The 24,471-nt window shown below is 51.3% G+C and overlaps 2 protein-coding genes across 9 annotated transcripts; both read right to left on the reverse strand.

Annotated features, from left to right (window-relative positions):
- Positions 1 to 13: 13 nt before the first annotated feature.
- On the reverse strand, positions 14 to 8,722 carry LOC119093667 (N-alpha-acetyltransferase 80). 5 transcript variants are annotated; one of them, XM_037216655.1, is made up of 6 exons: positions 8,669 to 8,722; positions 6,655 to 6,908; positions 6,078 to 6,217; positions 5,344 to 5,419; positions 4,296 to 4,413; positions 14 to 3,366 (listed from the first exon to the last, which is right to left on the reverse strand). In XM_037216655.1, exons 2-6 carry the CDS (start codon positions 6,774 to 6,776, stop codon positions 3,103 to 3,105), a joined length of 720 nt encoding a protein of 239 aa, XP_037072550.1. In that variant the 5' UTR covers positions 6,777 to 6,908; positions 8,669 to 8,722; the 3' UTR covers positions 14 to 3,102. The 5 variants fall into 5 exon arrangements, with proteins under 5 accessions (XP_037072550.1, XP_037072549.1, XP_037072551.1 ...); XM_037216654.1 differs by having other exon boundaries at positions 8,676 to 8,712; XM_037216656.1 differs by lacking the exon at positions 8,669 to 8,722 and adding an exon at positions 8,638 to 8,665.
- Positions 8,723 to 10,208: 1,486 nt separating this feature from the next.
- On the reverse strand, positions 10,209 to 21,937 carry LOC119093669 (uncharacterized). 4 transcript variants are annotated; one of them, XM_037216659.1, is made up of 11 exons: positions 21,878 to 21,937; positions 19,712 to 19,833; positions 18,569 to 18,673; positions 17,967 to 18,070; positions 16,651 to 16,737; positions 16,182 to 16,271; positions 15,482 to 15,580; positions 14,798 to 14,936; positions 14,177 to 14,485; positions 13,008 to 13,077; positions 10,209 to 12,043 (listed from the first exon to the last, which is right to left on the reverse strand). In XM_037216659.1, the coding sequence occupies exons 2-11, from the start codon at positions 19,803 to 19,805 to the stop codon at positions 10,432 to 10,434; spliced, it is 2,709 nt and encodes a 902-aa protein (XP_037072554.1). In that variant the 5' UTR covers positions 19,806 to 19,833; positions 21,878 to 21,937; the 3' UTR covers positions 10,209 to 10,431. The 4 variants fall into 4 exon arrangements, with proteins under 4 accessions (XP_037072554.1, XP_037072553.1, XP_037072557.1 ...); XM_037216658.1 differs by lacking the exon at positions 21,878 to 21,937 and adding an exon at positions 21,634 to 21,682; XM_037216662.1 differs by lacking the exon at positions 21,878 to 21,937 and adding an exon at positions 21,548 to 21,617.
- Between the last annotated feature and the right edge of the window lie 2,534 nt (positions 21,938 to 24,471).

The following is a 24,471-nucleotide window of genomic DNA, read 5'->3' on the forward strand; positions in this document are numbered from 1 at the left end:
GCCGCAGGGGGGAGGGGAGGCGCGCTGGTGGGGACGACTGACCCGCTCCCCGCCGGGAGCTGACCGTCCGTGTGGGAGAGGGGAGTGGTATTGGGGTCCCCGCGGGGCGCGGTCTGTTTTGATCAGATTTTTAGGGTTTCCTGTCGAATCGCTGGTTGGCTATGTATGAGTTTGTCCAAAGCGATGGCCCAGCTGCCATCCCCAGGGCGTCCAAAAAAAACCTGTCGCTAAATCACATCTCGCAGTGAAGGCTGGCCGTTCTTCGTGAGGAGACATGCCTCTGAAAACTGGTGTGAACGGCGCGGCATACGGAACATTCGCCGAGCCTCCGGCGGTGGCCGCCGGCTCGGGTAGCCCCGCCGGCTGGGCGAGGCGAAAGTCTGGCGAATAGCAAGTCCTGCGCTCGGATCGACCGCTCTGTGCTGTAACGCCCTGTGTAGCTGGTGCATCCGGCGTGGACATGCTGAGTGGGTGTAATATGTGGCTGTGGTCTGAATACGGTACATTCCTCTGTGCATTCGGGTTGTTGGGCCGCAGAAATGCCGGCGGCGTCGTTTTAGCTGCTTGCTTGTTCTGATGACACGGTCCGGTAGTCAACCCTGGGAAGGATGTGCCGTCCGGTTTTCTGTACTCGCCTAGCGCACCGAGCATGTTCGATGTCCTCCCTCCGCCCTACGAGCTTGAATTGCGCACGGGAGCGACCCAGGCGTGCGGCGCGGGAGCGCGCGGCCGGTCATTACCCGCGCGCAGCGGGAGGTACGACCGGCCGCCGGCGGCTCGCGGCTGCCACTCTGGCCTCGCGCGGCCGCCGCTCGGGCTGCCGGAGCTCAGAGGGGAGCCGACTGCAGTTGGTACGTTTGTGTGACGGAGAGCTTGACGCCAGGTGTGCGGACTGGATTGTCCGACCCTCGAAGTTCCCGCTGGGGTAAACAGAAGTATGCACCACATTATGCTGCGATATGGAGAGCTTCCTGAAGCGTTTAAAATGCTCGTTGTGCAAAGTACTGAGCTTATCGGGCCGTGGTCAGCAGAAAGAATGCAATATGTTGGGAAATGACTTATTTACTTGAGGATGGGTCCGTGCATTGGGTTAAATCCTTTTGATCATCTGGTCACACATGCGACTGGAATATTCGCCGTTCTCGAGTTCACAAGACGCCTCACGGCTCCAACTGCTCTGATTACGCAGTCTTTTTAACCATGATGTAGCTCATTTATTCGGGGTGTGCGCATCGGAACGTTATCCATCATGCAATAATCCAGCTGTGTGGGGGAACAAACATTTCATATCATGGTGTTCGTGTGAGGCCACAGCAAAGGAGGCGAGCCATATTCCTCTCGGTACCACGCAGCCCGTGGAGGGTTGTGACGGCTGGGAGCGGTGAGGACCAGTGTCATGCCATGGTGCGCCGACTCACAGATGTCCGCTGCTTGGCCTCGCCCGTGCGGGTCGCTTGGCACGACTGCAAGAACGAGCTCGACTCGCGGGGAGAACTTTGTACATTTGTTTTACTATTGCCTATGCTTCGTGTTTTTAGTGCTTGCGTTCATATATCAACATTTTGTAGGCCTTACTCGCTGCTTGACGTCACGGAACCTCCGGGTGACCGGTGGGATGGCGTTTTCGGTTGGCTTTCGCGCACGTGTCATGCTATGCGTGCAATTTGCAATGCATGTTACGCGCAGGTCCGTCGGCGAGGCTGTTCAATATAGTGTTCACCCAAACGTCTTCCGGCTCTGTTCGAAAGCCCGGTTCACCCTAACGGTTGCACAACCATCCCGCCAAGGGTATTCAACCGGATGTATCACGGGCATCCAGCCGGATGCATCATGTATGTGACAACGTTGCCCGTCCCGTTAGATTTGTGGAAGGACGACAGGCGAAGGCGAAGAAGTCATCAAAACGGTTGACATATCAATAACAAGATTCGCGAGGCGACCTGCCAGATAGTCCGGCGTCCTGCGTGCTTTACGTATCATTTTGTACTCAAAAAGTTGCTCCAAACTGATTTTAATAAAGTCATCACTCGGAACGGTCCAAAACACGTTAGCAACAGTACGCATTTGCGGTCACCATAAAGCACGCTGATCAACGTGGCTGATAAGCACTAGCCAGGTCGAAGACTATAAACATGCTGATGTAACAGTCTAGAAAATGCTTCCTTCCAATGTATACACAAAACAGGTTGACTGTCGTACCAGATAGTACCAGCCGGACCGAAGACTAGAAACACACGACGGCAATATCAAGGCCGCATTTCACATCAGGTGAGTAAACAACTTGTAACAATTCCGGGCGTAACAGTTCGGGAAGCGCTTCCCCTCACCGCAGACACGTAACAGTTCGGGAAGAGCTCCCCTCGCCGCAGACGCGTAACAGTTCGGGAAGCGCTCCCACTCACCTCAGACGCGCTCGGCAGCGCCTGTTAGCATAAGCTGCTCTGCACGGGGGCCTACACGGCTCTCAGGATACCACCCCAGTTCACGCCCCACCAAAGCGCGAAACAGATTTCTGCGGCGCTGGCTAAGCCGGAGAGAAGATAAGCCGTTGAATAGCAAAAGCATTAATCTGATTTAGTACTACTAATACTGTAGTAGCAATAATAATACCCTGATTTATTGCTAATTGAACGCTGAGCTCAGGGATATGAAACTAGCTACATTTAGCACGTTCTCTAATCCGGAAATCAACGGTTTGGTGGTTTGGGATACGTTTGAAAGAAAACTCACGATACTTCCATCCGCCCACAGCAAATAGGTTTGTCTTTTGTAGCCGACATTTCCGAGCAACGTGCGGCAAAAAACAAACCAAACGAACAGTAATAATCCCGGTTTTCACGATTCAGCTTTCTGCGACGCATGCACGTCTGGAAAACAGCACCTTTTGCTCGGAAGTTCATGACTAGGTTGCTTCGGCTAATCCTGCCGTAACCGGGGACGGCCTGTCCCTCGTGGTCGGGGGAGAAATCTCCACCCGCGAAATGTGCGAACACACGTTATGGCGCTCATTCGTGAGTAAGTTACAACAAATCGACCTCGACTATCGATCAAACACTGCGCGTAGTGGCCTCGAAGTTGAGCAGTAGCTCGCGGCACGACCTCTCAACGGGCCGATCCACCGACGAGCACCTTCTTCATGAACACCTTGGGCGGCAGCGCCGGCCGCGCCGCCGACCGCAGGACACCGTTCACCGGCGGAGGCGGCGGCGGTGGAGGAGGAGGGGGCAGCGGCGGCGGCTCCGCGGGACCCCCACTGGGGGGCGGCGGGGAGTAGCCGCACGGCGGGCCCGCTGGCGAGGGTGTGAGCTTGGCAGGGGCTCCCTCGGAGGCGGGCGGATGTCCCCTGTCCGAGATCCCGGCGGTAGCCTGAAATCAGTGTGTGGGTCAGAGTGACTGCCAACATGTGCCCACTGGAGGGCCGGTTCTAGGATGGGAGAAAATGTCCTTGCAATGCGCTGGGCGTCCTTGGACTGACGATAATGAGCGGGCTTATGGACGATACGACTGCTGCGTTCAATGGTGTCCTCACACGTCCATAAGTGAGCGCAGAGCGAGCGTCATTTCACCCCATGTCATGTGAGGCCATATTTCGTACCATTGATATTGGTGACGTGAATACGTGAGGCATACCACGTGAACCAATGGTATGAAACTCGTCTCTCCCCATGAAACTCCCCATGACACTCCCTTCAGTCGCCTTTGAAAGGAGTGTCCCATCTTTGCGGCATATTTCAAAAACACACACGTGAAACCTCAGGACTGGTTACGTCTAATAACAGCATCGTGTAGTGTCACTGCAGCCCCGTCGGTACATGATAAGAGCATTCATTTTAATCATTTGTGATGCCAAATTACGCTGTCAACGCTTCGAACAGCACATACTTGGAGACCCTCTCCCCGCTGACCTGGACACCCGCTCCCCGCTGACCTGGAGTCCCTCTCCCCGCTGACCTGGAGACCCGCTCCCGCTGACCTGTAGACCCTCTCCCCGCTGACCTGGAGACCCGCTCCCCGCTGACCTGGAGACCCGCTCCCCGCTGACCTGAAGACCCGCTCCCCGCTGGCCTGGAAACTCGCCCCCTGCCGACGTGGAGACCCGCTCCCCGCTGACGTGGAGACCCGCTCCCCGCTGGCCTGGAAACCCGCTCCCTGCTGACGTGGAGACCCGCTCCCCGCTGGCCTGGAAATCCGCTCCCTGCTGACCTGGAGACCGGCTCCCCGCTGACCTGGAGGCCCACTTCCCGCCGACCTGAAGACCCGCTCCCTGCTGACCTTGAGACCCGCTCCCCGCTGACCTGGAGCAGCCGGCGACTACCTCCGAACGTCTGAACGGGCGGGCAAGGGATGTATTCGAGCCGCGAGTAGAACGTCTGCTTGTCGTGCGTGCTGAGCAGCAGCTGGCGGCACCCGCGGCTGCCGGGACACGCGACGGCCGCCATCAGCGTGGCCCCGTGACCGATGCGGTAGTGAACTGCTGCGGTCCCACCATGCAACTCGCACGCATCGTGACCTCAGCGACCGCGAAGATGATGCCGTCGACATAGGAACCAAACAATCACGCGATCTGAAGAAAAATGTAAAAGGGGTGTCGTCGATAAATGGGCCTGGTGCAGCCAACAAATAAGGAAAAAGGAGGCCAAACATCAACACATCACATCGGCTCCGTACACACGACCTGCACTCTCCGGCCAGATCACGACAGAACTCTACGAGAACGGAAACGTATCAAAACCACGGCAGCTACCTGGTAACAAACCCGGCTTAATGTAACTACGAGCACCAAAATGAACGCGTTTGGCTGCTATACGCAGTAAAACCAGTCCTAAATGTACCTAGAGAAGGTAACCGTTTTCTGGCACTGACATTTCCGATCCTGACATGCTAGATTACGAAACGTATACTCAGTTGAAATGCAATTTTGGATTACCTCATCGCATCCACAGCTGAAATGTGCTTTGATGTCTTGGAAAAACCATGTGTAACACAATCCTCCTGCACTGCTGGCTGACACAATGCAGGCAAGTTTCCAAATGGGTTGGTCAGGTGTCATACACTCCAGAAATCTTAGCCGTTATCCTGCTTCTATCGTACTCCCCTGATCAGCCATGCGATATCCAGAATTAAGCTCCATTTGTGACCGGTGGCATAGCTGATTTATTCAGCAAATGTACCGTCGATTTATGAATGGTCCAATATCACGTTTACCTGCAGCTGACCAACTACAAAACCTTTCGCCGGCAAACCTTGCCACGCAGCTAGTTACGCAGTCCAGACGCGCCAAGGAGGCCAGGGGCTTGTCCGTAAAGCCAGCCCGCTCAGCGCGGTCGGCCCTGGAGTGCCCACCTTGCTGCGTATTCCTCTGCCAGGCGCATCAGACGTTTGCCAAGTCCTTGACCTCGTACTCTGGGACATATAATCACTGGGGACAGCGAGTGACAATGATTGGTGTATAGGCCGCGATAGTAAGCAAATGACGATCGTGCAGCAGTCAGGCCACACCGTAGTGGGACGGAGACATACTAATTATGCACAAACAAACACGCAGTTGCCGAATCCGAACACAAATGTGCGGCGCTGCTGGCTTTACATCAGGCCACAAGGAACGCAAACGTAAACGACCTGAAAGCATTTGTGACCCACGAACGTCCCATCCCGCCCTCGCCAACAATGTTAACGGGACACAGTTGAAATACAATTTTTAAGTGCCGACATGAACTTTTTTTTTTTTGCTTTTTGCGAAGCCCATCACGCATCAATCCACTTACATATTCACGCAGCTTGTTTACGCATCGTGACCCGTTCTCAGTGTATTTTTGTTTATAACATCACGCAGTGATATGTTCTATGCTCTGACAGGCTCGGGTCTTCGCTTTGCTACATTTAGCAGTGAGCATGTGTGAAAACAAGTGAATATTCGTTAGTAACTTCGTGACAGACACGCACTTCCTCGGCTAAAGCCACTTGGGCTCTTCTCCGCGTCTCGAGCCTGGGCTCTTTCTTTTATGTTTTGTTGATTGTGGTCAGGCTCACATGGTTAACACATCCATAGCACGCATATTCTGCACCGCAACAATCACCTGATTCAATAAACAGAGCGTCGTCCTCGTCTGGTACTCGAGACAGTTTGGCATGCCCAATCACAGTGCTAGGCTCCGATTGCTTGACCAACGCCAGACAAGTGGGAAACTCCGAGCAGGAGGCACGAAGCGTTCGCATTCTGAAACACCACACATGCCATATGCGGAGAGTGATGCAACATCAGCACAAAGCTCAAGAAACACAAAAAGGCACGGCAGTTCGCCACGTTGCGCCGAACGATCCACCATTTGTCAATTCAGGATGAAGCATCAATGAATGCATAACACAAGGCTACTTCGAGTACTGCTGTCTGATGCTGCCTGGTCTTTTCATCCTGCCCAAATCATTACTCATCTCAGAGCTCAGAATGATTTCACTTCTGAGAATTTGTCGTGCAACTGTATCACTGTTCACAACAACACAGATAAAAGTCAAAGCAAGAATAACATACACCAGTCACCAAAGAAACACCAAAGGAGCATTTACATTTCAAAGCAGTAGCTTGGTGAAGCAAAGCTATTGTGATGAAACAGACAATCAGTCCCAACCCAAGGACAAAAGTGGGTTTCAACAAACCTAGCTGTCACACTCCTGGGCCATTCTTCATTCAATAGGCTGCATATTCCCTCCATGAGATCTGCACGTTCATGCACAGGAAAAATTGCAAAATCTTTTCTTTCATCTTCCGAAGAACCCATTGCTTCATTTGTCTTGCATCGGGGTAAAACGCATCAACAAAAGCTTCTACCTTGTCATATATTTTACTTATGAATGCATACTGAGGATCTACGCTCGCACATTTATAAGCAAACAACTTTTTGATGCCTCAACTGAAACAAGTGCACATTACAGTAAGATGCAGCTCACCTACCACAACAGCACAAATGAGAAAGAGCACAGATCCACACAATCCAACAGACTTGCCTGATGCATACCTCACTTGTAGAAAGCGAGACATGTGAATGGCTTGTGCAGCTAATGTCTCACCTCTGCATATTGTAGCAGAATCACCAGACCATTGCTTTAATAATGAGCACACTGTTGACCCACTTACTGGGACCCAGGCATGGCTGATAAGGGGGGACCCTATATATGACTAAATATGGGGACCCACACATGACTAATTGTTTCCAAGTGCTTAAAAGCTTTCCTGCAAATGCCTCACTGGAGTTGGGATATTCTCAACCATACCAGCTTCTCCTAAACCTAAAACTGCCTGGGTTGGCCTTGTGTTCCAAAATGTATCCAGTGTGGGATGTAAATTTACTCATGCCACCAAAATCCTGGCCCTCTGGCAGCCTTTGCACACAATATGTTGTTGGCTAGCATGCTCCCCTTAGACCCAACGACACCAAATCCAGACTTCTAACCTGCCGGGCCCATTCGTCAAGCCCAAGCACTGAGATGCCGGGTTGACCGCTGCTCAGTTTGATGCTGAGTGGCCAATTTTAGGCTAGAGGAGGAGCAATGGGCAGTGCACCACAAACAGGGATATCATATCTGGTAAAAATGTTGACACCCTGACACTCAAGCAGCCATATACTGAAATAATGGGCTGACTACAGCCAACACAAAAGCTTTGATTCAGCCTTGAGAGCCAGTTTGCTGCATTAGATAGCACTGAGGGTATGCTAAGATGCACCTTGGTCCAGCTCTGGCCTTAAATTCCAACCAGACACAGAAGATCAGAGGAAAAAACAAAGCATCCTAGTGTGCATGGGTGCTCAGGGGTGGCAGCATTACATGAAACATTTTCCAGTGTGTTCCACCAAGAGGACTGCACTGGTGTTCCACTTCAGTCTAGGCAGTTCAACAGGCATTATTCCAGGAAAAGTTGTTTGGGTTGTATGATTTCCAAGTTCGGCAATTCTGCTAATTCAAGCTGATTGTGCCCGTTTCACACTGCACATGACGTGCTTGCAGTGGAGATTTTTCTTCTTCTAAAAAAGGTGAAGTACTTGAAGAATCCCCACAAGGCCAGGGAGATGCTGGCAGATACACTGGTGGGCCCATACAAATACTCTACCCATGTTTAGGGAAGCTGCAAAGTTATACAGCTGAGATAACTGCAGGAATGTGTCAACTTTAGTGTCAACATAGTCACAGACCTGGACAGTGACAGTGACCCAGGCATAAGTGATCCCCTGGTGGAAGAGCTCTCCATGGCAAGTGGTCTACAAGCCACATATTTGGGAGGTACATTTACACTTGGAGTATGCCAAGGCTATTTTGATTTGTGCATCTCTGCAATACAGAATGCGAAAAACTTTCAGACAGAATGCCAAGGGCTGCGAGCAACCAACTCGGATCAGGCAATCCTCCATCTGTCCATTCAGGAACACTTGTGAGCACTTGGAATGAGTTCATAGAAATACAGGAGATGAATACCAGACACAAACATCTAATGCTAACACGCTTACGCTGACAGACGCTGACAGACTCCTCTACACCCCCACGACACGCACCAGAATCGCTACGCAAAGACCAAGGACCTAGAACAGACGTAAAGCCCTGCCTGATACCATGCGTGTGTCATGTCACTGGGGCTTTACGACGCACTCAGCTGCTGAGGCTACATAGCGTCGCCTACCCCTCACCCTGGCACAAGGCTGTCCCCTGGCAGGAAGGGCGGGCACCGCGGGGAACCGGGCCTGATACCAATTCGCTCTCCTGCTCGAAAATGGTCAGAAATGCGCTGATAATGTATCGTTCCGGAGCTACCGGATCTGACAGGGTAGTGAACTTTTACCATCGCATTGACAGGATCGAAGAAGTTCAAGTTTATATTCCATAATCCGCATTTGTTTGCGTCCCAACAAACGCAACCGAAATATACCGAAACTCATCACAAGCCGGTGCGCCTCCAGATGCTGTGCCTGTTCTAGGTGGGTCGATGTTGAATGCCCGCATTCATCGAACACTGCGATATGGGACGTTGGCGTATATCTTCCGTGGAAGACCGCCCACGCCTCTTGAGGTTCTGCCGCAGGGACAGGCGGATTCGGCCTTGAGCTCTATGCCTCGCCGTGCTAGCGCTGTTCATGGCACCACCCAGCCCGCCTTGGCCACAGCTGAAGTCTGCGCCCTAGAGCTGAAAATGTGGCTGTTGCGTCGCGCCGTCGCTTGCACGACTCTCGGGTTCCAGCTCGTCAGGAGCTGCGTCGGTTCCGCCTGGACCAAAGGTTACTTGGGGTTCGAGCCGGCCGAGGTGAGGGGACACGTCGCGGGTCTCAGAGTCGGCGGTCACATAGAGCTGAGTCAAGGGCTGCTATCTCAAGCAGAATCTGCCGGCCTCGGCGGGGCACTGAGCTGCGTAACGGACCGTGAAGCAGCGAGGATTATCGTGGAGCTCTCGTCCGTCGGCTTCTCCCGCTCAACATCTCTTGACCATGTGCGAGCGGTGATGAAGATCCGGATGCATACCATGAGTGCACTGCGTGTAGTTGCGGCGGCAAGGGATCTTCGTTATGCTGCGAACTGTAATGGTCACCTGTGACGCACCAAAGACAAACTAGTATGCGATAGGCGCGGATATGAGGCCCGTGTTCGAGCTGTGAGCCTGTGTCGCCGCTGGCGTCGGTCGGTGCCCGGTCGCCAGTTCTGGAGCTTGTACGACGTTCCTCGCGTCGCGGCCGGCCGCCGCACGCGGACGCCCCCGCGCGGGGCCGCGGCCGCTGGGTCTGGGTCCCCCGGAGACTCGGTGCGGGTACCGATGGAAAACGAACGCCGGGGGGGGGGGGGGGGGAGAGGCGGACGGACCGGCGGCTCCTGGGGACGGCAGGTGACGCGCACCGACGCCACTGTCGCCGCCAGCGCTGCGGTCAGAGCGGCCACAAAGACGTGGGCGGTGGATAGTGAATGACGCTCCATGGCTTGAGAACTCGTTTCACGTATTTGACCAGCATCTGGCACCCTTGTCAGCACTGACATTCGGTACTTTGCTCAACTGCAAATGTCCCATTCTGATTGATATAACTGTTTTGTTACTCGAGCAATGCAAGGAAGCATGAATTAGTGTGCCCTTTATTGGCGTTTTCACACTCAAAGAAAATCGACCACTTCGCGTCAAACGCAGAGAAAAACAAGTGGATCGTATCATTCGCTTGGGAACGAAACTCAAGCCGACCCCCTACGAATGCAGTGTTTGATATATTTCATCAACAGACATGGGACAGATTCTGGCAAATAGCAGCGATGAAGCCGAAGTCAACCCTTCCTCGACATACCTGTACAAATGATTCACCGTGCTCGTGCAGATGCCTCTTTCAATACTAAGCAGCTTATGAACGATGATGAAAACGCACTGTGAACACAACACGCACCTCCAATGCGTCTTCCGGCTTCAAGTCCAAGTCACACCTTCCGCTTCACTTTCATTTTCCTCATGCCATCGTCCTTCAACGTGACCTCTTGCGAGCCAGTCTCCTCGAAGCTAGCCGGGTAGATGACGCCGTCCTCGCCGTCGGCACTGCCGTACTCGCCGGCCGGCTGGCACCAGTCCGGGCCCGCTTTCTGGTCCCAACGCACCGTCACCGTCATGTCCGCCTCGCCGGACACGCGGCGGAACTTCAGGCGACGCGTGGGCGAACCCTTGAGTGGCGACGCCTTGCGCTTCGGACTGCCGGCGTTCTCCACGAGGAACAGCTGGCCAGCGTGGCCCGACTGCGAGGAATCGGCAGCGCTGCTCACCACCTCCTCGTGAAGGTCCTCCGGCTCGTCCTCATCCTCGCCGACGGTGCTGCCCTCCATGGCGCGCTTCCGCACCAGATCCAGGAAGCGCTGCACCACGGCCGGGTACGAGCCGTCGCTGACCAGCGCGCGGATCGAGTTCATCGTCGGCAGCGGCACGTTCAGCCCGTTGCGCACGTAGTCGTAGGCCCGCTGGCTGCAGAACCAGCGCAACTCCACCGCCTTCTCGTAGTCCTCCTCGACCCACGGGACCGGGTGGTCGGGCCTCTCAATGGCGGCTATCTGCGCGCGCGAGAACACTGTCTGGAGCGCGGCGCGCAGCTCGCCGGCCCGCGCCGCTTCATCAGACTTGGTCTGCGCCAGGTCGGCGAGCATCGCGTTCTCGGACAGCGCGTGCGCCGTGTCGCGCTGCACCATCTGCACGCGCAGCGCCGTCTCGACGGCGGCGCGGCGCGCCAGACGCGCGCGCAGCGACAGCACCTCGAGCTTCAAGTCGAAGATGGTGTCGGTGGCCTCCTGCACATTAAGCGGCGCCGTGATGACTGGCAGCTCGGGGAACACGCCGTCCGGCACCGCGTTTACATCGCCCGGGTCAGCGCGCAGCACCAGCAGCGGCAGGTGCTCGCTGACCGGCAGCACGTCCTGCTCCTCGTCGATCGAGATAACGAGGCGGCGGCTGGCCTCGGCCGCCGCCTCGGCGCCCACCGCCTGCTCGTGTTCGCGACGCGCCACCGCCAGCGCCGCCGCCTGCTGCGCCAGCTTGCCCTGCAGTCGCTTCACTACCTTGGTGTGCTTCAGCAGCTTCTTGTACCAGCGGCCGAGACCCTTGCCGTGCTGGGGGGTCGGCATGCCGTCGTTGACGAGCCCCTTCGGCGCGATCTGGTTCCACATGAGATCCTTGCGGCGTGGCGCGGCCGCCCGAGGCGTCTTGGGCAGCTTCGGCTCGGACAGCGTCGGCGAGTCTGGCTCCTTCAGACGGCGCAGCAAGCGGGCCGGCTTGCTCGCCAGCCGAGCCGCCTGCTTGGACTCGAACTCGGACTCCAGCGGAGCCGGAGAGGCCGCCCCGTCGCCAGGAGCGGACTCCGGCTCGCCATCCTCTAGGGAGTACGACTCTGGCGCCTCATCACCCGCGACGTCTCCCGCCTCGTCGCCCGCCGCGCTGGCCTCCTGACCGCCCTCCTGTGAGGAGGGCTGGTCGCCCTCCCACTGCGGGCCCTCGAGCGTGGAGCTAGGCGCCTGGGAGGAGACGTCGCCGCCGGCCGTGGCCGCGGAGCTCCTGCGGGCACGGGGGCAGACTCAGCCGGCGGGCAGCAGCGCAGGCGCGCAGCTCTGTACTAATGTCGGGTCACTGATGGCGATGGGGCTCGCCGGGGAGAGCACAGCTCCTGGCTTGCGTACGTCACCAGCGCGTCTGCCATTTATTGTGATCAGCTGTTATTTTGCATAAACGTGAAAGAAAATCCTGAACGTGACGCAATACCACGTCCACATCGCAACATACAACTTCAGGAAGAGATAGTTTGGTGCCGTTTGTCGGGAGAATCATGGGAGCGTTGGCACCATGGCAAAACAAAATTGTATGCACGCGCGCAATGCCAATGTCTTTGTGCATAGGTTTGCAATATGGCCACACTCATACATAAAAGTAGCAGTATGTGCGTTTGGAACATGGCGTATAAGCGCTCCAACCGGACCACACATGCTAAAGGAGATGCTGCACATCTGCGTGGGGGTTTCAACTGAGATAGTCATCTTGAAGATCATTCGGTGCAGTTCATGCCCCCGTCCTTCTGAAGACCTAAGCCCTTCTAGTTTCTGAGCTACGCGCCCGCAAAGATGTGTGAAGTATTTCGTGCAGATTATTTCAATGTCACTTGAGCATGCACAACGCCATGATAACGTCGCCATGGTTAAGTCCTGCCATTCCATTGGCCATGTGACGATCAAGCCTAAAAATGCAATTGTCGAGTCGTTCAAATCTGGCGTTCGCGAATATAATTTCCAGATATAATAGCCGTCAATTAGCTCTCAATCAATGCTAAGCAAGGCATGATGATGCCATCAAACAATGACGTATTTAGGAGCATATTCACTACGTGGAGATATCGTGTGGTCAAGAGCAGTCCGTTTCGCTTAAAAGTATACCAATAGCCATAAATGACCATAATTCATGATATCTGATGCTTGCTCCAATATTCACGAATGTGGAACATCCTCCACGGATCAGGATGCATAATTACCCGTCTGCTTCGATAGCGTGAGTCTTTTTGAACATGCGCCTTTTTCGTGTGTCTCTTCGCATCCAGTCGGCTGAAAATAGACAAAGACATCACATCTCAGCCTCATCACAGACATCGAAGACATCACATCTCATCACCATCACAGACATCGAAGACATCACGTCTCCTCATCATCACAGACATTGACAACGGTTCTATATGAAACAAGAATAAATAAAGGCTGGGCCAATACCAAAAATGACGGCCATTTAGAGTACCAAGCGATTTGCCTACACTTAACAAAGGTTTAGCTATGCACCTGATTTATTCAGCTGCATACAGTAAAACCGTCATCACCATGATACACCCCGACACAGCGCTGACGCTGCTCAAATGGATGAAATGTCTTCTCGGAGTTCATGACTGCCAGCTAAAATCGCCTACAGAGCATGCCAAGAACTGGTCAGGCAGGAAACATTTACGAAGATGTGTTTATGTGCGATACACAAATGTATGAATGTTTATCTGCTGCACTCATGACCATATATACCTGGGCAGTGTCATATATGACTTGGTGTGCCGAACATGGTACCCAGAAGCCAGTACCAATGCTTTTGCCTTCATCTCCATGTGACGCGGCCCATGTCCAACTAATGCACTGTTAAGCTTCCATGCACATGCTTTACCTCAGTATGAAGCGCAGTAACATTCCTGGTTGCTAAGATGGTGTCACGCGTTTATACACGCTTTCCAGGCAGTGACGGCTGTCCGTTCGTCCTGAACCATACGAGGCAGTGACGGCTGTCCGTTTGCTCCCAGCCATACGAGGCAGTGACGGCTGTCCGTTTGCTCCCAGCCATACGAGGCAGTGACGGCTGTCCGTTTGCTCCCAGCCATACGAGGCAGTTACGGCTGTCAGTTTGCTCCCAGCCATACGAGCCAGTGACGGCTGTCCGTTCGTCCCCAGCCATACGAGACAGTGACGGCTGTCCGTCCGCTCCCAGCCACACGCCGCTCTAACATCAACCAGAGCGCCCACGGAAGATACGAAACACAGCCGCCCGCGTGCTGAGCGGTGCTGGGATCACCCACACAAAGTGGCTCACTCCTCTCACCTGAGGTCGACAGGTGAGGGGAGCTCCGCGATCACCGACCGGGGGCGGGGGCTCTGGGGACGCTGCACGACTCACCTGGCGCGCCCTCCGGCTTCATCCCGGGAAGCGGCAGGTCGCCGAGTGTGTGACCGTAATGGAACGGGTACACCAGCACCGAGATGCCGCCCGCCTCAGGGAAGCTGCAGACCATGGTGGAGGTGCAGTTGAAGCCTATCTTGATGGTGACGTACTGCTTGCGGCGCCGCTGGCGCAGGTCGTCCGGCACGGGTTTGTAGCGGCCGGAGCGCGAGCACATGTAGCGGTGCAGGCCGTGGCGCCGGCCGTAGCCGATCTTGTACACCGCGCCCGTCTCCCGCTCGAAGTTCGCCTTCCAGCGCAGGAACTCTGCGGTGGGATGCGGTCAGTAGGGGGCCGCAGCCGGCCAGGGCCTCCAGTGGGCACCGGAGACCGGAAACAGGTCGCAGAGCCTGACGCGGCGCAACGCTGCCGTCTGGACCAGCCGGCAGCGCGAGTGTGACTGGCTAGGCGGCCCTGTCACTCACACGAACATATCATTTTCAACCCTCGAAGACGACATTACGGGGGTAGACTCAAAACGATACTAATGTCATACGCGACGCCGCTGACGCCCTGCGTGGCCTGCAGACGTTCGCTGGATCGCTCGGCTTCCGCCCAGCGGCCCCTGTCAGGACGCACCTTCCCTGGTGGAGAACTCCTCCCGGATGGTGTCCAGGGCCGCCGCCAGGCCGTGCACGTCGGCCAGGTGCTGACGCAGCTCGCGCACGCGTCCAAAACGCGCCTTGCACTGCTCGCCGTCCACCATCTCACGGCAGTGCTGCCCAGCGGGAAGAGGAGGACACACAGTCAACGGGGCCGGGAAAGTGCATGTCTCGTCGAGGGCTGGGGGGGGGGGGGGGGTCCCCCTGGCGGCCGCCGCTGACCCATACGCGGCAAGGTGGGCGGCCTCGGGCCATGGGCGGCCGGGGCAGCAGCCACTGACAGTCATCAGAGACGTAGGGAGATGGACGCCTCATGCGAAGGCCGGCACCGAACACGTGGCACAGCGGAGGCGAAGGCCACATGACGTCACCGACCATCGCCGCCAGCCAGCCGCGGCCTGAGCGGACCGGGACGCAACCGACGAGGCGGACGGTTGCGGCCACTGCCGAGCGCAGGAGCACGACTGCAGCCAGCACGGGGGCCGACCGAGAACACGACCAAGTTCGCGGGGCCACAACAATGAGTGTGCAGTGGTGCGAGCGTGGCCGCGGGCGTCCACATCCGGTCGACGGCCGACGCGCGCTTGCTCATAGCGGACCTGTTCCGCGGTGCACCCTGAAATGTCCCGTACCACGTCCACACCCTGTGCGGCACGCCCACCTCGTTGCGGGGAGCGCCCTCGTAATGTTCGAGTTCGCGGTGCTCGTCCAGCGTCTTCTGGTCTGGCGCGATGAACTCACAGGACTGACACTTGACCGCCTGCAACGCAAGGCGGCGTTAACGTCCGTTTCATAGGCGGCAGGGTCACACGCTTCGTGACCCGCAACTCTGCAGCTGCTTACGTCATTGTGCGAGACCGACATGTCTGATTCCAGGCCTGTCGTCAGATACAGGCATTAACACTGATTACTTCTATGGTCAAGAGAATCAAACTTAAATAACCCAGATATACTAGTTTCAAAATATCAAGCCATCTTTAAGGTACGCTACTGCAACACGACAACGACTGTGCCGTGATTTTGAAGATTCGTTTGATATCGTCCGGTAACCGGTACCTACCCCGGTATAATGAAGGCAAACCGTTTTTACCACAGAAATTTAAATGCTGGAAACTAGATCAAGATCCATATTTACATCAAGAGGCTAACAGACATGTGCACAAATACGTGCACACGAAGGCATGCACATGGATTACATTAGCTGATTCTTCAGTTGCGCCGCCTAGTCAAGTCTAAGGGCTCAGTGGAACGCATCTGTTTCCAAATTAACTCAAAGGCATCACAAACTAACCGTCTCAAACGAGAAACTATTGCTGCTGTTACATTTTTGTGGCACTCATTGTGTACTTCCTCATTCTCACCGTTGTTTCCATCTGGTGGACGCTATTGCTATGAACCTTCCGAGCCTTCTCATCGTGCGAATATATCTGGCACACCTTGCAACGTCTTTTCTATAAAGAGACGGAGAATATCAAACCTTACAGCCACACCAGGTAGTAGCGTTCACTTCCGTTACATGATTGAGGGTGGTGGTGGGGGAAGGGAACCCGATAATCTATCCTCCCCACAAATGTGTGTTTCCTGACGATTTGGTCCACTTTAATCAACATTCTATCCCATTAATTTTTTAACACATAGGAGACCTTATTTGAACAGCATAATAATCATGAACAGGAAAGGACAGCTCGAACAGTTTGTTTATGACGCATTACCTCGCAATGGCTGCACAGTGGAAATATTCAGTCAAATCAAGTGCAAAAACCATTACAACACCGAAAGGTCTATGACACATCTATCTTATGACAGGTGACAAGATAAGTGAACACTCACTTGAGGGTGCAGCTTCTTCTCGTGGCTTTTCACAAATTCCTCTGACCTGGAGAAATAATTACACCCCTCGACTTTGCAGAGATAAACCTGAAACATAACAAATGAAGAATAAGAAACCTAAGAACAGGCTGGCCACCACTGAGAAACTTCGTGGTTATTGTAATTGTTGGGTGTCGTACATTCTCAACACAAAGTTGAATTCTACTGCCGGAAGCAAACTTTCAAAGCTTACAACAGACCAATCTTTGGTCATCACTGTCGCTTAAAACGGTTTCAGCAAAGGAAATGAGTCCAAAACGAGCACTCATTTGTAGCAGACATAAGGAGTTGAGCTTTCTTCATCCATTTGCTATTAGGGATGTCCCAGTCTGGAATTGCTATAGCTGATCGGTTCCATCGTACAGACGAGGGGGATAAATTCGTTCCGTTTCTCAAGGTGGATACGATAATTTTGCTTTGCTTCTGAAGACAAGGATGATCATTTTGGAATAAAATGATCCTGGTCGTTCTATGGCGCGCACGTATATCGGCGCCTCGCATTGTTCACGCCCCATCAAACTGTAAACCGGCTCGTACTGTTGTAACCGGCTTAAATAGACAGGAACCCAGTATCACACCAACAAACAGTTTCGTTCCCAATGCCATTCATGTTGCAAAGTTTTGAAACGACCCTGATTCCAGTTCAACAAAATTACAAGATCTAGAAACCACAGATTAATCACCCCTCGCATGTTGAAAGAAGAAGCCGCAATGGGTACACATTTGTCCGTTGTGGGATACCTTGTCTGGCACGGCTGTTCTTAAGATGAACCTCGCAACCCCGGTCTTCTTTTAGCTTTCCCAACTCGTCTGTGGCCAGTTTGCATCAAAAATCCTATAGCACTGGGCGACACATTTCGAGAGCATATCATTAGGATATATCAGCAACTGAAAATGCGTTTATGCGATTGTAGTTAACGAGCATTTCGACGACCAAACCATTAGACCCCATCATCGATGTTGAGTCGAAATGGTCCAAACTTGATGTTTGCAAACATGGAGTGGGGCATCGTATTCCTAACACAAATCTGTGATCAGCATGGCCTTCGTGGCGATGCCCTCCGCCAGCATCCGTGAGAGGGCGCGTGCATACTGCCATCGTCATTGGGGCTTCCCGACGCACTCATGGCTGATGCTCAATAGCGCTGCCCACCCCTCATCCTGGCAGGAAGGGTGGGCACCACAGGGAAGCAAACAATGTACTTCTGCTTCCTCCTGGACGCGTAGTAAAGCTACAGCGCCACAGACACCCCCATGCATGCTGAATAAGATCTTACAACGATCTGCTTCACTACTTCGCCTTCCGAATTCAACACTGTTCTCGTCTGAGCTTGCCGAACGTGGGGCGGTGCTGGCTTCTTCACACCTTTCTTTGCTTCACCTGAAAGTGAAGCAGGATAACGTTTAAGGGCTGAAAATGTGATTGCAGTTCGGGCCAAAAGCACCAAGTGCACTTAATGTAAACAAATCGTTTGCCTTTCTCCTGCACAATGAGAAACAAAGCAGGCATATTTGATTGTGACTCCCAGCTCTCACACTAGTCAGCATGGCGCAACTGAGTTATATCTGATGCTGACTCAAGGACATACACATCAATTCTGGAATAAATTCTGATCTAGTTAAATCAGGTATCAACAGTTTAGTAAACAAATCACTATGATGTTAATACAAGCCTGAAAAGGACATGTATACCAACATCACAGCTATTTACGCCAGCATTTTATATCATGCACATCTGAGCTGTCAGGCTAGTGAATCATCCTAGCATTCCTTTGGGGACAGTGTTAATATATTTACAGATCTTATCATATTTCACTGGGTTTCTGTTTGGCATGCCATGCACAGCCCAAGGCCACAGTTATCATACCACCAGATCTACCTGCTTTCGATAACTTGGACGCCATTACAGATCGTGACCGACCTCCAGGTTTGCTCAATAGGTCAGCCTTCTTGTATCGGATCACTGGGTTACATAGCTGACGAGCTGAAACATGCAGAGAGCTGCCTTATAACAAACCATTTCCCAAAGATGTGTTACAAATACAGTAAAAAAGATGAAACAGAAAAAGTCAATGACAATGTGATACCAAGGGCTGATGCAAGATTGTCATGGTTGCATAAGAGTCATACAAGGACCAGTCAGTTAAAATATATACACTTAGGTTCACATAGCCAGATATTGACCTGCTCACCCACCACACAAAGTTGTGACACACAACAAAACAAGTTGTGCACATCAAATGCATGAACTCATATTTAAGAGTTGTTCATGCTTGACCATATGTGTGTAATTTATCACCCACTTCAAAATGATTCAATACATTTTCTTTAACAAGAGCTCATAGCCAATTTGAGCCAAAGTAGCAAGTTTTGAAGGATGTATTGCAACAGTTAGGAAAGCATTTGAAACTTGTTTTCAAAACTCCTTGCATGGTGAAAGCTCTTTCTGTTCTCTTTCACTAACTACTCACTGTCAATGCAACAGTGAACTTATTTGCTGACTTGAAGCACCTCCCATGAAATTGACACCTTCATGAGAACAACAATCCTTTCCAAAAACAAGCAAAAGCCACAGAAAATGGTACCTAATGCATGCATTAATACCATATGTGAGTGGGATGAAGAAATCAAGAATATCAAAAAAGTTACATTCCAATCAGTGTTGGAGAACCACCCTCCGAGTGACTTTAATAAACTTAGAAAAATTCTGCCAAAAACATTCTCTGGAACCCTTGCAACACTGCTCAAAGGTTAAAAGTCACAGTGGCTCTGAAATTTTAACAACTATAATTTTACATGAAACCTACAATCTGTATCTCATTTGGTGTAAAACTGCACTTCATAATTTGTACAAGTTATGGCTTTTGAGTTTTTTCATGTTTCAAAATCAACATGTTTCACTCTTTATCCCACAGCTGAGCAAAATTGTTACCACCAGTGCAGGGCTCCTAAACAAAAATCCAAAACGCATCCCAATATGGCCTTAGAATGTTATGCACCCATTGTCATACCAATGACATACCATTTCTTCTTGGCTTGACACTGAGTCTTGATGACTTTCTGATGGTTTCACTACCCTCTGCTGCAGACTGTGATGGATTTGGAGCATCCATCATTCTTCCAATATTTCAAAGATGAAGCATGCTGGAACCAAAAAGAGAAAACAGAATCAGCATGAACCATAAGACCAGACATTCTAAGGGACAAACTGTCTTTTAGGCACACAATCTTGTGAAAATTCCCTTGGCACATAATCTCATAAACATTCCCTTTGGCACACCATTCTCCTGATGCTCCTGACCTTCCACAATTCACAATTAGAGCTCTGTACATCTCTACCATGGGTAAACATATCCTTACACAATATTGTTAATTACATAAGGGTATGACAGGATAACAAGATTAAAAATCATGACAAGATTACCCTTGCCAAAACATTCCATACATGGCCAGAATTTTGGTTTCAGGTACTGAGGTTTATGAAAACCAGATCCAAATTCCAGAACATGATTACAAAAGAACATTTAAGTTAACCAATGTAACCCTTCCTACAGTTACAAACATATATGTGTACATCAAGAATGCAGTGCATTGAATAATGCTCATCTCAAATGGAGATAATCAAATCATCAACATGTAAAAAATTTAATATCATCCAATAAAATTCCACACTACATTGGAAAGAAGCTTGAACTGGTCACATGTGTAACATGAACATAAAACACCATACACAATGCCAACAATCTACCTCATTGATTCACATTGCTGGTGCAATGCACATTATTACATCCAGAATGTAAAATTAAGATAAATGCAACAGTGAGAGAATAAATGACAACCAAACACCATGCATCATGCAGGCAGCTTTTCCTTCATCCCCATCATTTTCCTTCAGCCATGGGCCTTTGTTTTATCACTACAGGGGCCCTGTTTTTCACCTACATGACCACAGGCCATGTTAGCTTCCATATTTTCTCATGTATCACAGCTTGTTTTTCATACTTTAGAAGCCCACAGGCAAATATAACTGCAAAAAAAGTTGTAGGACCTCCATCTCCAGTGTGGTCACCACCACTTTCAGAAGGGGGCATCACCCCAAAAACTCCCCCTTTGCAACATCATTGACACCTACCCAGCCTGCAAAACAGGCCATCTGCTATACAAAGTACTGATATCAAGCTGGTGTGCTGCACTTGGAGCAATGCTATGCAAAACTCAAAGCATGCCCAATTATGCTGATTGTAATGTATTTTTTGCTCAAAAACATGTCAGAATTTGTTATGAAGCCACCTTTGATATACCATAAAATTCCACATCAGAGAGGCATCCAAAGATTCCTTGACAAATTGGCTACCTATGCACTGAAATTGGTGGCAAGCACTCTAAACAATGGGCTCTCTGATTTATGTGCATGCCACACAATTGTTACTCAGACATAGCCACCAAACCTTGCATGTTCAGAGCAGCATGCACATTTTTGAGTCTTGATGTCTGTTATGGATGGTGAATCACACCACATCTAACTAACATTGAAAAAGAGCACTTCAAATAAAACCCCATCTTAAGGTTATGGTTGGTTGAGTAAAGTAATGGTTGGTTAAGTCATTTCAGTCTTGTCATTGAAATTTGCAGGCTGGAAACTGAATAAGAAAACTAGAATATATATTGATCCAATGCATTCAAAACACCAAAAATTTTAGTTTAACATCGGTGCATGGACATTGATTGCTAGGTGAATGAACCGCTCTTACATGCATAACAGTGCAAATGTCACCCCACTAATTTGCAAATCTTCCATTCAAGGCACTGTTGCTGCAAGCGACACCACTCCAGGACAATTTGATGCAACATTCCCAACCATTTGACATCAATCTTTCCCCACAATCGTAGATCGACACAAATGCACACAACTGGGTAAGCAGCAATTCTCCAGCCATGTCATACCAATACGGCATTACACAGGAACGCATCCACAACCCCTTCACTCGTTTCAGTACCTCGTAGTTCCTACGCGCAATTTGCAATGCACGAATTGCGCCATAATTGTGTGCAAAAAATAACACAGAAACGCAGCAAACTCTGAGTTCTAAATGCCGACTCGCCGGTTAGAGGCATGGGAAGTTTATGGCAAGTTTCCATTAATGTTTTGCGTGATGAACCACACATATCGGAAAGAAACATCACTTACCAGGTGAAGCACTTAACAGAGGTGCTCATGCTCCTAATCTAATCTCAATTTCTGTGCCTGAGGTCGGCCGTTTGTTGCTGTAACGTTCAAGGCTCTGCGATCGTTACCTCTAAAACAAGTTCTCGAAAACCTCGTGACTTGACGTCACTGAGGCATATGGCTCGGCGTTACCAGGTTGTTAACCTGGTTAGATGGCAGAAAAATATTTTTGGCATGCTTTGCAATCACACTTGGGCCTAGCTTGATGTAGCCAGAGCCTTTCCTCCCTCCCTTGTCACACTTACGTCACGCTCGGTCATCCCCCTTCCTAACCAGCATTTTGTCGTGGCCCGGCGAGGCCCCAGATGGGTAATCTGGATGGGCAGTAGCAGGATGCCCAGCACTGTCCCAGATGGCCCTCGCAAATTTTATGATAGGCTGCGGCTTGGCCATATCCGGTCTGCCTGCAGCCTAGCTGGGCACCCGCTGGGCACGTGTCCAGCAAAAATCAGGCCATTGGTGAAGCCTGGGCAAGAGCTGGGCTCCAGCTGGGACTCGACCACGCCCATCTGGTGGAAGCGTTGTATACAAGGTAGGCACAAAACCATGCGTAGCAGAGCAAATATACAATATTTTAACAGCATTGAGTACGACAAAAATTGCTTCGCGGTTCAAAATTTGGGCCCTAACATAACCTGACCGGTGTACAGGTTGTTGAAGTAAGAGGTTAGCCTCCAGCACTGTGCTGATTCAGTTCGAACGCAACTCCTGCCCTAAACATGTTTCGGGCAGCTAACATGAGACAACAAAACGACAAAAAAGCAGGCTGCGGGGTGCTGCCAATGTGGACGAAGGCCTGCCACCATCGCATCGCATTACGATCGCATCACGATCACGTCCTTCATAAAGGGCTTCGGTGTGGAGTCGCCTTGGCGCTCGCTACTTGCCTCTGGCTGAAATAGTCTGCGACCGGTAGCAGCAGCCGTGCAAGGTCGTATGAGGTCAGAGGGCAGGTGAACCGTGCTGAGCATTACGACGCATTGATCTTTCGTCACAAAATTATGTCGCTGGATTGCAACTCATAATCAGATGGTGTGGTTATGACTCACGCAACAAGCCGTGTTTAGCGTGGACTCTGATCACACTAATCAATTCAATCAAAATCTTAGGACTAAGTTCATTAAGATAACAGTGAATCTGGGCCTTTTCTGATTGTTGCAGCATGGCGCTGCTGATCATTCCAAGCCCCTAAGTTATTGTTAACAATGATCAATGACGATGCACATTGCACGCCAAATATATGATCGCTCTCGAGGGCCCACCTAGAATTGCAGGGTGGGAAGAGAAACAGATTTTCCCATTCTATGCGGCGACAGTGTGAGCCGTTGCCCACGCTGTCCATCCAGCGGCGACTCTCTTGTCTGCCCCTCCGCCGGTGCTGTGTGCCTGGGTCCACCAGGGCGTCACATGCCATGTCCGGATCTGACCAAGCAAGCAAGGCGTCCCGGTCTCCCGCATCAGCACCATGATGCGCGGGTGCGACGAGGAGTGTTGGAAATTCAAAAAAAAATCTGATAGCAGAGTGCAAATTTTCTATAGTGGAGTACAGAATTATCCAAGTTCTGCGGGCCATTAGAGTTTTATTTAGGTTGTCTTTGAGAGATAACACTACAATGGGTGGTACTCAACAAAAATGCCACTTTTCGTGCGCAGCAATTCATGTAAAAAACACCTTAAATGAAGGGAAACATCAGTATTAAACATGACCCACTGAAACAACACAGTCTCATACTCTTCACTATGAAACACATGTGCATACACATGGGTTTGCAATTTATGAAAGGCTCTGTGGATACGCCGTCCAGAACAGGGAGTAACTACCCATCGGGCTTATACACTCTCCAAAATGGCGGGTGGCTACAAACCGGGCTTATACACCCTCCAAAATGGAAAGTGGGTAGGATACGCACAGCCAGAGAAAAATGGTACACAAATAATGCAAATGAACGTGCCATAGACGGCCTCCTACTCATGCTCCACCACGATCACGCTACTCACGCTCCACCACGGTCACGCTACTCATGCTCCACCAGCTAACTGGCTTTAAAAACAACTAAACATTCATGCCCTCCACCTTCAAACTCCCGGTAAACACACGAGGCTCTGTGCGTCCCATAGGAACAATAGAGACAGGCAGTACCGATTACCGATTACTCTTAACTCTTAACCGATTCACCGAGCCAGCGCAAGTACAATGCCTGACAGACCCGTACAGGCCGGCCAAAAGGGATCGGAGTCGGTCACTCCGCTGACCCTGGCGGATAATGCAAGGTATTTATGGATTTCGATGCGCTTTAACCGATATCATTGCGAAATATGACAATTTATGTTGCGATTAACAGGTGTTTTTGTACTAATAAACCTTTCTCCTTGATTTGCCGGGCTAAAACCATGGGTTGATGTTACTCTGGTGTCCTGGTGTTTTTGCTGGAGTGAGATGGCTGTCTCCGAACAGTTTTTTGGCTATTTATAACAACGTTTTTCGACTTAAAAGGGCATTTTTGTAGAGCCTGAGTTGCCAGCTTTAATTTCATACCCTTAAGTAGCAAATTTAA

The sequence above is a fragment of the Pollicipes pollicipes genome, unplaced genomic scaffold (genome assembly GCF_011947565.3).
Source record: "Pollicipes pollicipes isolate AB1234 unplaced genomic scaffold, Ppol_2.1 Scaffold_4002;HRSCAF=4701_pilon_pilon_pilon, whole genome shotgun sequence".
NCBI lineage: Eukaryota > Metazoa > Arthropoda > Thecostraca > Pollicipedomorpha > Pollicipedidae > Pollicipes > Pollicipes pollicipes.